The sequence below is a fragment of the Xiphophorus hellerii genome, chromosome 10, assembly GCF_003331165.1.
Source record: "Xiphophorus hellerii strain 12219 chromosome 10, Xiphophorus_hellerii-4.1, whole genome shotgun sequence".
In the NCBI taxonomy this organism is placed as follows: Eukaryota; Metazoa; Chordata; class Actinopteri; order Cyprinodontiformes; family Poeciliidae; genus Xiphophorus; species Xiphophorus hellerii.
Genome location: NC_045681.1, coordinates 8,960,799 through 8,978,892, shown reverse-complemented (window position 1 = coordinate 8,978,892; position 18,094 = coordinate 8,960,799). Strand labels below are relative to the sequence as shown.

At 36.4% G+C, this 18,094-nt stretch overlaps 1 protein-coding gene across 1 annotated transcript; it reads left to right on the top strand.

Annotated features, from left to right (window-relative positions):
• The first annotated feature begins 317 nt into the window (after positions 1–317).
• Positions 318–5,858, top strand: dcakd (dephospho-CoA kinase domain containing). The gene is made up of 5 exons (XM_032574045.1): positions 318–653; positions 1,619–1,731; positions 2,199–2,402; positions 3,481–3,568; positions 4,766–5,858. The coding sequence occupies exons 2-5, from the start codon at positions 1,620–1,622 to the stop codon at positions 5,049–5,051; spliced, it is 690 nt and encodes a 229-aa protein (XP_032429936.1). The 5' UTR covers positions 318–653; position 1,619; the 3' UTR covers positions 5,052–5,858.
• Positions 5,859–18,094: the final 12,236 nt, after the last annotated feature.

Below are 18,094 nucleotides of genomic sequence, written 5' to 3'. Positions count from 1 at the left end.
TAAAGAGACAGAGGATAATTTCCATACGTCAAATTGCAACGTCAGAGTTCATGTTTCGTATGTACATCCATTTTATAACAGCTGAAGATAACATAGTTATTTAATTGTACTGTAAAATATTATGTGCCATGAAAATATATAATAGCCCCCTTTTTTCTAAAACTGTGCTTTCCTTATAATTAAGCTAATCTTATTAGTGTTTTGCGTTTAATCTACAAGTTCTTAATTTAGTCTAAAAGCTAATGTATAAATATTATTTTAATTTATTTAAGAACAAGCGCCTCAATTTAGGACAGGCGGAACTAATATTGATACAGGAAGAAAGCCCGGGGTCATATTTAGGTTGCCCTGGGAAAACTAATAGGCTACATTGCTAGCACTAAATAGGGTGCAAGTAGGAATATAAAACCAGCGGTATCGCGCTATAGATCTACCTCCAACCTGTTTGTTTGTCTTCAACTCCGACTGCATTATTTTAAAAATGACGACTGTGTCGTTTGGTCGGATGTTTGTGGTCGTTTTAACCTGATAAACACTGTTGCTAACGTTAGCCTGTTAGCATTCCTGGCTGTTTTTAATGCTGCAGCACCGTGACCCTCCCCGGATTTCTGCTGAACCGCAACTGATTTGACGATTCTCTAACTTTGAAAAAGGTAAATATTAAAAGGAATGAGACATGTTGACTGACGTAACGGTTGTGATTTATTATCAATGGGTCTGTAAGCAGTCATCGAGAAAGCGATTAATTGTAGTCTCTCTCTGAGCAGTTCAGATTCTTCACGGTTTTAACTTCGTATTCACTCGAGATTAACTTGGTTTATAACAATGTTTGGACCAGTAAAACCAGTTAACCAGTTATGCAGAAGCGACATGGTACTTAATATGTGGTTCTCTTCTTTTCCATCAGGGGGCGTGTTGAATAGACGCTGAAAACAGATATGTTGGTATTTTGAGGATTTTTTTTGTCTGATATTATAGTAAAAATTTGAATTTGAATAATTTCTTGGATGGATATTTTATGTTGAAGTACTGATATTCTTTTTAGGTACTTTCTGTTTTCTTTAGTTTGAGGAAACATGCGCCTTTTTTTCAATGTCAATGTTCAATGTTACTTGAAGGCCTGTGTTTTTACAGTACAATGCATGTTAACATGGCTGTTAACATGTTACATTTTTAAAATCTGGTATTTATAGTTATTCACCCATCCAGCCTCCCAATTTCTCATGAATTAAAATGTCTATGAGTGCCGAGATTTTCAAAATGTCAATTTCTTTTGGTCATTTAAAAGGCTTTGAAGGTAATATTTACATGTTTCCTTCACTATCACCGATGAATAAAAGCATTCCCACAGCATGATGCTACCACCATCATATTTCACAAAAGAGAGGCTGCGTTCAGGGCAATGTGCTACATCTTTACCCTGGTATAGTTTCTGGGGTTTTTTTCTGTTTTATTCCTCAACAGTTGGATGCAATCTGCAATCCATTTAAGTATAAACCTAATCATTAAGGTCTCTTTTATGTTTAAATAAATTTTAGAGGTTTAATTTCAAAATTGCCAAAAGAAAAGCGCAGATTGCTGTTAATCGTGAATGCACCTTTCTGTGTGTGTTCCTCAGGATGTTCCTGGTGGGACTGACCGGGGGGATCGCCTCGGGGAAAAGCGCGGTTTCCTCAATGCTACGGGAGCTCGGCTGCCCCATTATAGATGCAGATGTGGTGGCCAGGAAAGGTAGAGTCAGTGTCTCTTGCTCTGTTTGCTCAATACCAACCAGTCGTGTCATCCTCTGGAAGTCTTCTTCAGGCCACTTTCTCTCAAATAAAGTGAATTCATTAAGACAAATGCTTGGATAGAGCGTTATGAATCATGAAGGATGTCTCCGCTGACTCCAGGGATGATGTCTTAGTTATGTAGAGAAGATTATAAAGGTTACAGAAGTGGGAGAGGAGTGTGTTGCTGTGTGTATGAAATAAAACGAGGGATTATGCAAATTATATAACTACAAGCAAGTGATGAATCTGTTGCAAAATTGTATAAAATCCCACCCCTGTAGTGTTTACTCTGCTACCGCTCATGTTTAATTTACCACTCTGGTCATTTCTTTAATATTTTAAGCATGTATGTAATGAATGAGCTGTTTTACCTGGTTAATCTTGTGACAGCATGACCAAAAGTTTCATCTTCGTCCTTTATATCAGTCGTGGAGCCACACACTCCTGCCTACTCCCGGATCGTCTACCACTTTGGGCACGAGGTTCTGCTGGAGAACGGGCAGATTGACCGGCAGAAGCTCGGCCAAATCATCTTTGCCCATGAAGAGAAGAGGAGGCTGCTAAACTCCATCACACACCCCGAGATTCACAAAGCGATGCTCAAAGAGATCATATTCTACTTCCTGAGAGGTGAGGATGGTTTGTGTCTCATTTTGGAATTTACAAACAAAAATAAATAAATCACTGTACAGAGGCATCTATATAAATTATAATATATATGAAATTTACCTTAAAATGTCTATATTTTAAAGATATACATCTTAAATATGTATGTCTCAGATGTTACAGAGTGATGCATCTCTAGTGTTTTTTTCTGTGCATTTTGATGATCCTGGCTTCCAGCTAATGAATACCTAAAACCTAATTTAACTCACAGGCAGCTTCCAGAAATGTCAGCTGCCTGTGAGTTAAAAAATAAGATGCATTTGAAATCTATATGTAAAGGAAAAAAAACTACATCTTTATAAAGTAAAAAAAAAACTTATTGCTGCTCTGTTTATGTCTGAACAATAAACAGGTGTCTAAAGCGTTTACTGTTTGTGACGTGTTGCTTGCTTTTTGTTGCTGGTTCTCATTTAAGGAATAACTTTTCTGAAAATCCTGTTTATCGAAAAAGTATGAGAATGACATAAGACATTTAAAAAAAAAAAAGAAATAAAACAGAAATGATTGAAAAGTTTTTCCACATTGTGTGACGTAAACGCTCTGAGTACCTGGTCAGGTCTCTGTCTGCGTGAAGTGTGCCACCTCTGTTGTCTCTCAGCTTCATTTTGACAAGACTCCGTTGGCTCTCAGTGGGGTTCAAAAAAAAAGTCACACTGCCCTTATTTGTGGTCCTTTTTTCTTCCCAACCACTTTCTTTCTTCCACTGAACTTTCCAGTAAAAAGCTTCTATTGAGCACTTTGTGAGCAGCTAATTTTATGGCTTACCCTCATTGTTTACTGTGTCAGTGATTGTCTCTTGGAAAGCTGTCAAATCAGCAGCATGTAGAGACCAAGACAAAACATTTTTGTAATAAAAATTGGTTTGTTGATTTTATTACTCTAAAGTAATATTCAAATTCAGAAGAACAGACTAATGGAATTCCATTTTTTTAAAACTTGAATCATCCAGATTTATTAGTATCTTGCTGTACTCTGCTCTGGTTTGCATTCAGAGTGGAAATATGCTTATATTAATCATTTTTGATCCATAATGTCTCCCCAGGTTACCGATATGTGGTCTTGGATGTTCCCCTCCTGTTTGAAACCAGACGTCTCACCAAGTTTTTGAACCACACCGTGGTAGTTTACTGGTAAGATCACTCCTAAACTGGCTTCGTATTTGAAAGCTTCAGATATTTTAAGGTTTGAATTTAGATAGATAGATAGATAGATAGATAGATAGATAGATGAATCTTTATTGTCATTGTCACTAGAACAACGAAATTTAAAAAGTTTAAAAATTTAGCAGTCACATTAAACCCGTTGTTAGCCGTGCTGGTCCTGTGCCGTAAGCTCTTGATCGCTGTCTTGTTAAGCCTAAATATTTCAGATCATCAAACTTTTTAAGTTAACACAAAAGGCAGTTTTCATTTATTTATTAAAAGAACATCTCTAACAACATGCTGTTTTTTCTAAATCACCTTCTTTGTTAGTTTATAAATTAACGGTGATAAACGGCATTCAAAAGTTTTGGAAAGGTGGGTCTAAATTTCAGGAGACACAACTAGGGTGTGTCCAAAATCGGAGACGCACCACATTTGAAGCCCATTGAAGTTACAGCAATGTGACGTAGGCTGTCCAAATCTGAAGACGCCTCAAAATACATCCAAAAATGTGCCTTTCATTTCGCTGGTTGTAAAGGACAGGTCTAGTTTATTCTTCACAGCCCCCTATTTAAAGATTTGTTTCATTTCAAATCTGAGATTTTTGTTCTTGTAACAAGAGCTGGACTTCTATTGACCATAGAAGTGTGCAAATTGGAATAATGAAAATAGATTTGATTAATGGAAACATGTCCATGTCGAAAAAACTTTCTTTGATTAAAAAAAATTTGTGTGCTAGAATGATGCTGTATTGAAATCTTTTCACATCACACTAATCACGTGATCAAAAACCGGATGTTACTGCTGGTAGAAAAGATGAAAAAAACCACAGGAAGTGGCAGGAAGATGATAATGGCGTAGCATCTTTTATTATGACTTATTGCATGAGTAAACTTACTTGCGTGTGATTTTAATTGCGTTTCTTCACCGCAATTGGGTTTTGTTTCCCCCCAACATTAGCAAAATAACAGTTTTGCGCACATTTGTAATGGAACCTCAGTTAATGGCAGACGTAGCGAGAGAGGTTTACAGTTTTAAATGCAAGTGTGTAAAATTAAAAAATTTCTTTTGTAATTAATCAGCTTATCTTTATTGGATATCAGGTTATTTGTTTGATCTTCAACATTTTGTGGCAAAAGCAGAAATGGGAGTGATCTTTAAGAGGAAATCTGTAACCCTCTATAGTGACCCTGCGACCCAGCTCCAGCGCCTCATGCAGAGGGACAACCTGACCCAGGAGCAGGCCGAGCAGCGCGTGGCAGCGCAGATGCCGCTCAACGAGAAGCGCGGCTTGGCCAACCACGTCATTGAGAACTCAGGTAGCCGAGAGGACACCCACAGGCAGGTCCTGCGGCTCCACACGAAGCTGGAGGACTCCATGGACTTCCTCTTAGTGAGGGTGATCGCCGTCGCTGCCACCGCTGGTCTGAGTGGAATGCTGCTGTACGCGGCCAAGCTGCTGTTGTCCTAACAAAAGAAACAGAGGATGAGAAGAACAAGTCTAAAATGTGAAGCTGCGATTAGAGTCGAGTAAAGGCAAGTCGAAAGTACTGATGCGGTTTTCTGTGAAATTAGTTTCACAGCACCTACCACTAACAGCGCAGCAGTGTGGCGCTTCATGTTGACAGTTACACAGACCTAGAAAAACTCTCTGACAAATAGGGCTTAGTGCAAAGAATGCAGTTTGTTCTGGCTTTTCTCAGCAAGACTAAACAGTGAAGTTGATGAAGTAGAATCTCTTAAGCTTAGCATAAAAATAATTTTGCTATGAATGCAAAACAACCAAAACGTTCACCCACTTTTTTAAAACATGTTTAATTATTCAAATTGGACAGTAGATGATGTTTTCATTTGAAAACAAAAGTATCTTTTAATAGCTGCTACCTTTTAATCCAGATTTTAAGTTGTCATTAATTTGGCACTAACTCACTTTATATTTTTAGCTAAATGTTGGTGCTAGCCCCCCACCAAAAGTATGTTTTTAAAGTGGAAATTATATTAAAGAGCAAAGAAACTTCAAGGTGACGCATACAGAACATGTAATGATTGTATAATGATGGTATATTTGACAGAATGTAATTGACAATCCGTTTTTTTCTTCACTGGGAACAGTAGGAATTAACAGGGTTCACATTTATCACTGTATTTTCTTACACGTCATATGTTCTCTGTTGAAGTAAAAATCTGTAATCTTATTTTGTTTTTGCACACTCGTAACTAAAATGTTTGTAACCTCATATGTGTAACTTAAATATAACAGACCACACCACTGTAAAAATGTCTCAGTGCATTTGGTTGTTCTTGTGTTTTAACAGAAGACCGTGTGTTAATGCTGGACACCCAAAGAGAACTTGGAAGTTGAAGCTAAAACGTGAGGTGCTCCCCCTAGTGGCCGGGGTTGTTCTGCCTACAAAAATGTAAAACGTTCACAAATGGCTTTAGCTCTTGCGGTTGAGATGTGCAAGAAAAAGATTACCAAAATGATGACCATTTAAAATCTTATTTCCACAGTGTTTTTCTTATATATATAAAAAGCACTATTATTTTATGCACATTATTATTTTTAATATTTGATTGGAAGAGTTAAGCTAGGATGATAATTGTTTTGCTAGTTTTTAAAGTGTTTGAGTGAGAGATTTTGAAGTGTCAGTATTTATTCTTTGGTATTGAACTATCATTTAGGGATGGGAAAAGTTTCAATGTAATGTAAAAAAAAACAACAATCCATTGTTGTGTTCTTAGAACAAGAAGTTAAATCAGAGAGTATCAAATATTCATATTTTACACCTAAATTCTTAACTTGACACTGAAACCCTAGAAATGAACGTATGTAAAATCCAATGGTCCAAAAAAGTAAATGTTTACCTATGCTAAATAGCACAAACTAGTGAGTTTGATGTCACAAAAGTGAACAAAATAATTCATAAATGTAAAATTCTACTCAGATATTGGTTGTTCTTTGCCTGTTGTGTGAAACTGCACTCCATCCCTGTTATTCTTACTTGCAACATTCCTTCTTCTTCTTCTTCTTGTTTTATGGCGGTTGGCAAACAACTTTCAGGTGCATTACCGCCACCTTCTGGACTGGAGTATGAACCAGATGCCGAATCCCTATAATCTCCCTATTAGACCTGTTTTTCTAAGAAACCTAAACACGGAATTAAAAACCACATCTCCAGATGATTTTTGTAGTAGATCTCTAACATTTAATTTAACTTTATTCCTATTTAACTCTTCTACTAATTCCTCTCTTTCTAGATTATATTTATTACACTCCATAAAAATATGTATAACTGTTTCCAACTTTCCACAAAAATTACATAACCCCGTACTATGTTTATTTATTATTTTCAAAGTACTATTTAGCCCTACATGTCCAAATCTTAACCTAGATATAATATCTTCCTCTTGTTTATTCCTATTTTCCTTTCTACACTCCCCCACTTTTTTTTGAATACTATAATAAAACCTTGCCTTCTTTTCACCCTCCCATTGTTCCTGCCACTTCTTCTTGTAATATATTTTACTTATACTCCTTATCTCGTTTTTACTATACTTAACTTCCAATTCAATTTCACTTCTCTTACTCGCACTCTTTGCAAATGTATCTGCTAATTCATTTCCAACTATTCCGATATGAGCCGGAATCCAAATAAACTTAACAGTAGATCCATTTATTCCCATTTTATGTATTGATTTATTTATATCTATCAGAATGTCTTGTCTTGCTTCCGACTCTTGTTCCATAATACTTTTTAATGCACTACTCGAATCAGAACAAATTAACACTTTCTTTTCACTTAATTCTTCACTCCATTTTAACGCCATTGAAATAGCCAGTAATTCTCCTGTGTATACATTCAAACTATCCGTTAATCTTTTATTTTCCATGGTGTTTAAATCTGGAATTATAAATGCTATCCCTACTCTATCATTTACCATTTTTGATGCATCTGTGTATATTTGTAAGTATTCTCCATATACCCTTCTTATGTATCTTTCCACCTCTCCTTCTACTGTTTGTCTTCCTTCTTCCAACAATGTTAAATCAACTTTCATCTCTTTTTGTATCCAAGGCGGATTACATGAAAAATCCACCACCGGGCTAATTAAACATTGATCTAATCCTATTTCCTTTATTTCTTTATTTATTATCCATCCAAAACTATTTACATTTACATTCTTAACATTTTCTTGACATGGTTGTAATATATTATTTATAGGATAACTTTTTTTATGCCCTTTTACGTTTGCCCAAAACCCTACTCCTAATTGTTTCCTTCTTAACTCCAATGGCATTTCCCCCATTTCTACCTGTAGTGCTGACACTGGTGTTGTCTTCATTGCTCCACAGCAAATTCTTAACGCTTGATACTGTATTTTATCTATTTCTTTTAATAAGGTACTTGAGGCAGAATTATATACCACACATCCATAATCTATTATCGATCTAATAAGTCCAATATATAATATCTTCAAAGTTTTGCTACCTGCTCCCCATTCTTTACCTCTTAAACACCTCATGATATTTAATATTTTTTTACTTCTCTCTATTATTTTACTAATATGTATTTTCCATGTAAGCTTTTTATCAAACCATAAACCTAAATATTTGAAATTATCTGCCCTTTCTACTTCTTTATCATACATTTTTAATTTTATCTTAGTGCCTACCTTTCTATTAGTAAAGCTAACAAATTTAGATTTTGAACTTGAAATTCGAAATCCCCATTCTAGCGCCCAATCTTCTACTTTACCTAACGCTTCTTGCATTTTATCATTTATAAATTTTATATTTCTTCCCCGTTTCCAAATAAGACCATCATCCGCAAATAAAGTCATTCCAAACTTACCTTCGATTTTACTAAAAATATCATTAATCATTATTATAAATAACATTGGACTTATAATACTACCTTGAGGAGTGCCATTTTCAGTTAAACATTTTGAACTTACTTCATTTCCTATTTTAACTCTTATATTTCTATCAGTTAAAAAATCTTTAATCCAATTATAAATTTTACCGCTTAGCCCTATTTGTCTAATTTTAATCAGTAAACCTTCCTTCCATAACATGTCATATGCCTTCTCAATATCCAAGAACACTGCCATTAAAACCTCTTTATTCACCTGTGCTTTTCTGATTTCATGTTCAAGCTGTACCATAGGATCTATCGTACTTCTTCCTTTCCTGAAGCCATATTGATATTTTTTTATTTTTTCTCTCGATTCTAAGAAGTAAATTAATCTATTATTCACCATTTTCTCCATTACTTTCCCGACACAAGATGTTAACGCTATTGGCCTGTAACTTTCAGTTAACTGAGGATCCTTACCTGGTTTACATATAGGAATAATAATTGATTCCTTCCATTTATCTGGCAAAGTTCCTTCTTCCCATATCTTATTATATAGTTTTAGTAAAACTAATTTACTCCTTTCATTCAAGTTTTTAAGCATAACATAATTTATTTGGTCCTCCCCTGGTGTTGAATTTTTTGTATTCTTTAATGCTTTTTTTAACTTTGTCATTGAAAACTTCATATTTATAGTATCATTATCAATCATTTCCTCATTTATCCTTTCATTATATTTTCTCATCGTTAATTCTCTTCCTTCTTTCTCTTCTTTACTAAGATTTTCATTACTATGCACTTTAGCTAAAACTTTTACTAATAACTCTACCTTATCTTTATCTTCTATAATCATATTTCCATTATTTTTCAGTATTGAGAATTTATATTCCTTTGACTTTCCTGACATTTTCTTAATTGTATTCCATACTCTATCTAATGCTGTAGTTTTTCCTAATGACTCACAGTATTTACTCCAATAAAACTTTTTCGCATTTCTAATCTTCCTCCTGACTTCTGCTTGTTTCCTCTTATAACTAATTAGGTTTTGGAAACTAACATCTTTTTTAAGTGTTTTAAAAGCCTTATTCCTTGCTTTAATTGCCATTGTACATTCTATATTCCACCAGGGGACTATTCTTTTCTTTTTAATCCCTTTACCTTTTGGGATTGCTTCTTTTGCTACTTCAATAATACTCTTACTAACTTCTAAATTTAATTCGTTTATTGATTTATTTATATCTATATTTATCAATCTATTCTCACTCATATCTTCATATTTCCTCCAATCAGCGTCTTTAAACCTCCATCTTCCTTGAGTATTTACCTGTTCTTTTTCCATATCTAACTCAACTTCAATAAATATTGGATAATGATCACTGCCTATTGTACTATTTTTATTTATTTTCCATTTACAACTATCTGCCATACCTTGTGATACTAGAGTGAGATCAATAGCAGATTCCTTACCACTAACCACATCCAACCGAGTTCCTTCCCCATTATTTAATACTACCAATTCTTTTTCCTCAATTATTCCTTCTAAAATTCCCCCATTATAATCATCTTTCTCACCCCATAAAGTGCTGTGTGCATTAAAATCCCCACACCATATTAGCTTCTCTCCCCTGTGTTTAATTATACTTTCTAACTTTGCTTTATCTATTTTTTTACAAGGATTATAATAATTTATAATTTCTATACTTCCATTTTTTGTCCACATTTTAATTCCATTAATCTCTAATTCCGTATCCAATTGTATCTTAATAAATTTTATCTTTTCTTTTATACATATAGCACATCCTCCTCCATTTCCATTTCCTCTGTCTCTTCTTATAGTTGAATACCCACTAATACTAAACTGTAATGTTTGTTTTAACCAAGTTTCTTGAATGCAGATTACATCTGGTTTCTCCTTTAATCTATTAATAAAACCTTTAAACTCTTGACCATTAGCAATTAGACTTCTAGCATTCCATTGTAATATTAAAATTATATGACTATTTGATTTGCTTCATTTTCACCTGATCCCTCTCCTTGTCTGAGTTCATCCTGAATTCTTTCCCATGATAAGTCTGTAACATTAAAAAATCTTACTGCTGCTTTCACTATGATTTTAATTTTTTCAGTTTTAGTCCTCGCCTGTTCTGAACAATTTATAATGTAGGCTAAGAACGGGATCAGCTTTTCTAGCGTGACAATATTTTGATCTTTATCTATCGTCTTCTTTTCTAATTTAGCTCTTTGACTTACCCCTGCACTTTTCACCTCCTTTACTGCTTCTGCATATGACATTCTCTTCTCTGTTTTTATTTTTTGAATTTCTGCTGCTTCTTTTCTCACCATACACCCTGCATATGCTGCAGTATGATCTCCTCCACAGTTGCAACATCTTATCGGCTTCTCTCCACATTCCCCATAAGAATGTTCTCCTCCACACCTACCACATCTTTGCTTCCCATTACATATTTTTGCTGTATGTCCATATCTCTGACATTTGTAGCATCTCATCGGTGGAGGAATATAATTCCTAACACTGAAACTCAAATAACCAATCATTATTTTATCTGGTTTTTCTTTTCCTTTAAACTCCAATAGCACAGAAGTGCTATCCACTCTTTCTCCATTTCTAAAAGCCTTCAGTCGTCTGATATTTGTCACTTCTCCTCCTTTAATGATTTTCTTCAACTCATCTAAGTTTTCTCCTAATGGAATCCCTGATATTACCCCTTTTATTCCTCTCTCTTCTCCCATTATTTTCCTCTCCGTTATTTCTCTTTTACAAATCGACTGTAATTTTAACGCTTTGTTCTTTTGTTCAGCATTTTTACAGATAATCAACAGGCTTCCATCTCTTAACACTTTAGCTAATTCCACATCTCCAATTACTTTCTTTAAACCAATAGATAGAGTGATTGGACTCACTCCTGTCAAATCCTGTCCAGCTCTGAACTTCAAAATTACCTTGAACTCCTCCATCATTACTTTCTTTCGTGTCTCGACGTTTTCCTCCTCATCTTCGAGAGATCTTTTTCCTGTATTTATCCCTTTCTTACCCTTATCTTTTCCTCCTCCACCTTTCTTATTTTCTACTACCGACCAACTTGTTTCCATTCCTTCATCCTCTGAGCACCCTCCACTACTACTAGCCATCTTAGTTCACTCACAGTCCAGATTATGCCTCTAAACCGCTCTTCCACTTCTTAGCTTCTCGTGACCGAACCTCGCTCCGTCAGAGTAGCCCCTGCTCCTGTCCGATCGGACCTCACACGACACCCGACGGACTGAAAGGCAGTCCGTCAGTTCGGTGAGGCGAAAGCTAACTCTGCTAACAGACAGAAAGTCTGTTCTTGCAACATTCCTAACCTCATCAGAGCTTATGAACTTCAGCTGACAAATTACTTCTTCTCTCTTAACATAAAGCACATCAACCTTCAGTCAACTTTTATGGCTTCTAAGGACAGGGCATTCTTCAGTAATTGTTTCCAACAGGAGGATGTGTAAGTGACGACTCTTCAGGAAAACACACAGCTGAATTTAGTGGACACATGTGAATGATGTCCTTGCTGTTGTCCACATTGAGAGCCTGGATATGAAAATTCAGGCCCACAGGCAGGTACGGCTGCATCATTCTGGCACAGAGGATCAACCAGTCTATGTGGCTCACTTGGCTCCATCTGAAGCCATCTTTGGTCTGCTTGCTGTTTTTAATCAAGACTCCGCTGCGTTAATGCAAGCTGACTTGGGCTGAGGCATGCGGGGGCAGTCATCTGAGCTTGGACACATACAGAGAAGACAAAAATCACATGGAAGAATGCATAATAAGACTGGCAGCATAAATCACACAATTCCACAAACAAGGCCTTTTTTATTCATACATACACATACTATATACCTGCTTTAAAAAAACAACAACGTAATCCTCCCCCACCCTCCTGCCCCACAGATGTATTATGGTTTTGCTTTTTTGTCACGCATAAATCTTTCTTTGCTTCTTTGCTTTTTCCGCTTGACGACTTCAATCACCATTGCTGTCCACCAAAGGGTCCTCTGTTGCCGCGGTGACACACATGGGATTCCCCAATAGGAACCCTGAATGTGGCACATTTGGATTTAATGTCCCCTACTTTCCTTAAGAGCTTGGAATAACCTCAATTAAAAATCCCCAAAACTGGATTCTCAAAAGTTTCCAGTTCATTAAACTTCAATATTACGTTCAAGAAAACTTAAAAGGTCAAATTATGCTTCAAACAGACCTTTATTCTGCATTTTTACATATTTTGCCACAAATTCAACAAACTGATCTTTCTTTTTCTGATTTAATTTAATCTCTTCAGACCTTATGACAGACAGTTTTTTGACAATGCATGTAGCTTAATGTACCCTTAGACATCCATCCAGCATCCATCCAATGGTTCCTGCATCTAAACAACTTGGCGGACTCACATTTTTGGTGTCTTACCTGTCACTCTGTTGCACTTATGGTTCCAGCTGGAAACCCAAAATGCTGCCTAACAAATGGTTTAAGAGTAGTCGGGACATCGAGATAGTATTTACATCAATGAGCCAGAGATGAACTTTATGGAGTGGGCGTCCCAGACTTTCTTCCAATAGGAAACTCGTGAGGGGACATTAAACATGCCGGTTCTGAATTTTAACCAAGAAATAATGAAACAATTTATTCAAGAATCACAGCACAGATGTCAATCTGCAGCGGTTTAAAGACTAGATATTAGTAGAATGACTCAAACAAAAATTAAATCTTTAAGAACTGTTCAGTAAAAATGTAGATTTCCTTTCGGCATAGCGAGAACAAATCAGATCAATTTTTCATCATGTTCTCTTTAGAGTACAATGCATTTCCAGGTATGGAAATAAAAGCTATTACAAGCTTGTTGAGTTTTATCCACATTTTTAAAACAAAGCACTGTTATTTTGAACAGAACAGCATATAGTAATACATCCTGATCCTAGTGATTTACTTGGTTTAGCAAGCAGACAGCTGCTCACCCATCTCTTGCTCAGACAAAGACCAGAAACAGCGTGTGAAAAGCAGACTATATTTATGCACCAGCTAGTGTGACTGCTTTAGGGAAAGATGGGCATTGATGCCTCGATCTGAATGTAAAGTGGGTTTAATTCTGAAGGTGTTAAGCTAAGAGGAGGAGAAAACTTTAAAGATCCATTGCATCACAGTGTAAAGGATTTCCCGCTGCTTTAGAGTCTGTAATGGGTCTTTTCTAGGAACAAACCAAATAATTTACTAATGGCAGGGGGTAAATGCTTGCATAATGTCACCGTCACGTTCAGAGTTGGCCTATGGCACCATGCGGTGTCAACATTTTGTAATCTCTTGTCTGAGTGGGTTTTCATCATCTCTCATGCTTATATCACTGCCAAACAATAATGCAATGTAGCTTTGTACATTATCTAATTGCTACAGCATGATCTAACTGAAGTGTTTGTACTTTGACTTTGGATCCTGATCGAGGAGGTTAGTTTTTAGACAAAACTCCAATGGTCCAGAGGATTGTATGTTTTCAGAATCCATCATAGTGACACCACCAGTGATTTAGATCTTGTTTTAGAAAATATTCAGTTTTATTACTGAGTAAATAGTGGCAGAAATAACTAAAATTTGTAATGGTGGAAGTCTCAGATGTAAGGAAACTAACCTGCTATTATAAAGGACCTTTAAAAGAAACAAAAGCTTTTTTATCGCTGATCAGTTTTATCAAACTTTAAAAATTCTGTCCTAGTCACGGTATTTTTATACAGGTAGATTACCTTCTGCCATCAAATACCCATGGCCCTGCATGAATGGTGGTGTGATGGACTGGGAGAATGGGTGATTAACAGGCTTGTGCAGCACTTGGTGGCATGCTGAGGATTAAATTCAACCATTTGCCTCAATAATGGTGGAGCAGGGACATATCTAAAATATGCAGGATACTGCATATTGAGGAGCAGGGTAGAGGATCACTGAGTGAGTTACTCTACAATCATGTTGATGCCATAAATTCAGTAATTATTTAGCTACTAACTTTAGATGAGGCACAGCTGTAATTGTTGTTTTTGGACATGAGCACCTTGTTCACCTCCAGTGCTGTTAAAAGGATTATTAGACTTATTTATTTAACTAAGACTTTTCTCTTAGACATATGAAGCAAGTACCTACTGGTTTTCACTTTAATTAATGTAATTTTTTATCAGAATTAGAACTGTACTGTCCCCAATTATTGTAGGAGGAAAATATACTGTAGTTCTTGCCTTTAGTAATTATACACTGGGCCACTGAAATTATTTTCCAACTAACACTGTTGTGGAAGTTCAGATGGAGCAATGCATATTACAAATAAAGCCTTCAGTTATAATGTTGCATCATCTCTTCTTGCAGGGAGCTCTGGTCAAAATGGAGAAATAAACTAAAACAGTTTAATCTAAAGGCGTCATCAGAAAAGTTAATGGAAGAAAAAGACAGAAATATTTCAGTCACAAACATCAATACAAAAAATGGGCAAATGTGAAATATTTAAAACACATATCAGTTGTTTCCATGGTTTTCTACTTTATAACAATAGATATTAGTGTGTCTTAATTTGATTTTATTAACTTGAAGCAGGATTAGGTACTAAAACGGTATCCACGTTTTGAAAATCTCACAAGGACTGTTCCATGTTCACATGATGGAAAAGCTGTGGCACAACTTTAAAACGCCCCACCTCATGAGAAAACATGGCGGAGGCCACATTATGCTGAGGGATTCTTTTCTTCAGCACGGGCAGGAAAACCTGTCAGAAATTATGGATTGAGTTAAATAAAGCAATGTTGGAAGACAACCTTTTAGAAGCTGCATCTGTTTTTACCTTTCACTGTGACAACGATGAAAGCATCTTATTAGTTGAGCTTCAAGACTCAATTCCTTGAAGAATCATTGTATTTTTAGACAATTAAATTTTCTTTAAATTATCTAGAGTTTGCAGGTTTGCCAAAGAAGTTAAAAACAAGAAGAAATTACGAAACATGTACATCCTTTCCCTTCACACAAAAGCCCCAAATGCAGCTCGACACCAACAAGTAGAATAAACTAGCCTGAGAAACTACAGCAACTGCAGTGCTCCTGAACTCTGGCATCTAGTGTCATACTGGGGAAAGGGACACTCGCAGCACTTCCATAGTCTAATGTCAGGCTGCATCCACGAGGCCGCGGTGAGGTGAAGAGACAGGCAACACGCCAGCGGAGCATCTCCAGCAACATGACTCAACCTGTCCGCATGCGTTAGCCCGGCTCAGTCAGGAACATGAGGGAACAAGGCCGTTGGTATTGAGTCACTGACACAGTGGACAGGGCCCTTATCAAGCCTGATCACGGGTAGGAGAGGGAGGGGAGATTGCTGCACGATGTCACGTTCTCTCAAGGAGCACAGGGGACACGGGGTAATGTGTGCACACATGCAGCCGTGCCTCTGCCATAATGCAAGGTGATTAATTCAGTGCATCTCCACCTTTTGCGCTGCACATGCATCAGGTAACATCAGTTTTTGGAGCATCAAATGTTGTGTTCTCTGTTTATTCTAAACACACTGTGGTCCCAAAGCAGATCCCATACTGAGCCGGAGGATGGTATTTCTTTTTATGGATTCTTGTAAGCAAAATGCTTTGTTAAAGAAAAATGTAAAGAAGTTTTTAAAAAAAGGTTTCAAATTCATGTTACTGTGTAAAATAGAAAACAATATTTACATAGCACCTTCAGTACAGTACTTTCTGGTGCGCCATCTTAGGAAAGATTTAATAGATTTTTTATTATTCAAATAACTTGCTATCCATGTTTCAAAAACAATAATTTAATTACTTGATTTAAAAGGTACATGAACACAGATCATGCACACATCACGTTGAACTTAACTACTATTCATAAATCATTGCAATATATACAAATCCTAAAACATATAACTTCTTATATACAAATTGCTAAGCAGAAACATAAAATGAAAGAAGACAATGCAAAACCTAAACAGGTACAACACAATTTGAAGTTATTTACCCCTCTAGCCTTCAAATATGCTGTTCTTCATTGAGTTTTTTTGAAAACTTGTAATAAACTACACTCTCTTAAGTCCATGCGCTCTTGGAATTTAATTCCAATGACAGCCTTTTTATCTGTTTTGTAATTTTACAAACATGTCACAAATCTTATTTGCATGCACCAATACTGACAAAATCTGCAGAAATCAAGCAAGAAATCATGAAGATAATTATGGACCTCTAAAAATGCCTTGTACGGCATTGGTGGGTGTGTTTCTGTACATCGTCTGCTTCCATTGTAAAAACAGCCTGTAACCGACCCGTATGACAATATTCCTTCCTGGGCCAGGAAGGACAGCCTTCAGTTGTAGGTCCATAGAACAATGATACAGTTAGGATGCAGTTACTGGCGCCACACAACACTGTCCAGTGACTGGATGACAGAAAAACGTCACTGCTTACTACAAGCATGAGATATGCTAGTACATTAGGTGTTTGGGTTCAACTCTGTCTGCCCAGTGAGAGTCCAATGGTGGAAACGTCCTGAATATATTGGACCATGAAATAGCACACAGAACAGCGCTGACTAGTGTATTACATCTCACTGAAAATGAGGCGTAAGTTTCTGGTTCCTGTGGATCCAGTTTCAAGATTTTTAAGGCTATTTTCCATTCCGTCTGTTCAAGCAATTTTACAAAAGAATAAAGATTCTCCATATTCTGTGTCCGAAGAGGTTGCTTTGAGATGTGTGAATCAACCGCAGAGGGAAGAAATAGATCATGTGTAGATGCCGACTTAATCTCCTAAGAGAGTGTCAATATACAAAGAGTCTTCTACATGACCACCTTGCAAGGTAGAAGCTATTATTCTAAAATAGTCAGATTATAGTTTTGAAATGCTTTCGGGAACAAAGACTACTCCACTTCGAAATCTAGAGTTAATTTAACAAAATAGGAAACCAGAATGCCACTGAAAGGTTCAAAATAATCCAAAGACCATGGCTGGAAGAGCATTAAATTAGAACTGAAAATTATTGAAGATTTTAAGCATTCAAAAATGGTTTATGGCCTCATTGTAAAGGCAATCTTCTCAAAATATTAGCTGAGCTTGTTTGTAGCTTTAATCAGATCTTGGGTGGAATTACATGTTCAGAGCTTCACTTTAAGGATTTTGCTGCCTGAGGCACCATTTGAAGTGGGCAGCGAAGTGGGAGCTGCTGTGAGCAGCTGTGATTAGGGCTGCCATGACCCGTTGAATACCCTGTAATTACAACTGTAACTGATGCTGAGTTGATCACAAACCTTTTTGCTTTTTTTCTTCTTTTAAACCTTCTTTTGTACTTCCTTAAAACTTTATCCCTTTTTGTCATGTTATAGCCACAAACACCAAAGTGTTTTACTGAGTTCTTATGTTATAAACTGTCATGGAGTGGTGCGTAGCTGTAAAGCTGAAGGAAAGCGGTGTTTGTTTTTCAAAATTTGTGACTTTATAGAGTCGCATGTCCCTAAAACCTGGGGGATTGTATCTCTACCTGACCAACAGAACTTTGCTAATTACCTGAAGTTCAGTCACACTGGATGGTGGCAGCATACACCTCACAGTGAGAAAGGTAAGTTCAGGGTAATGTTCAGTATTA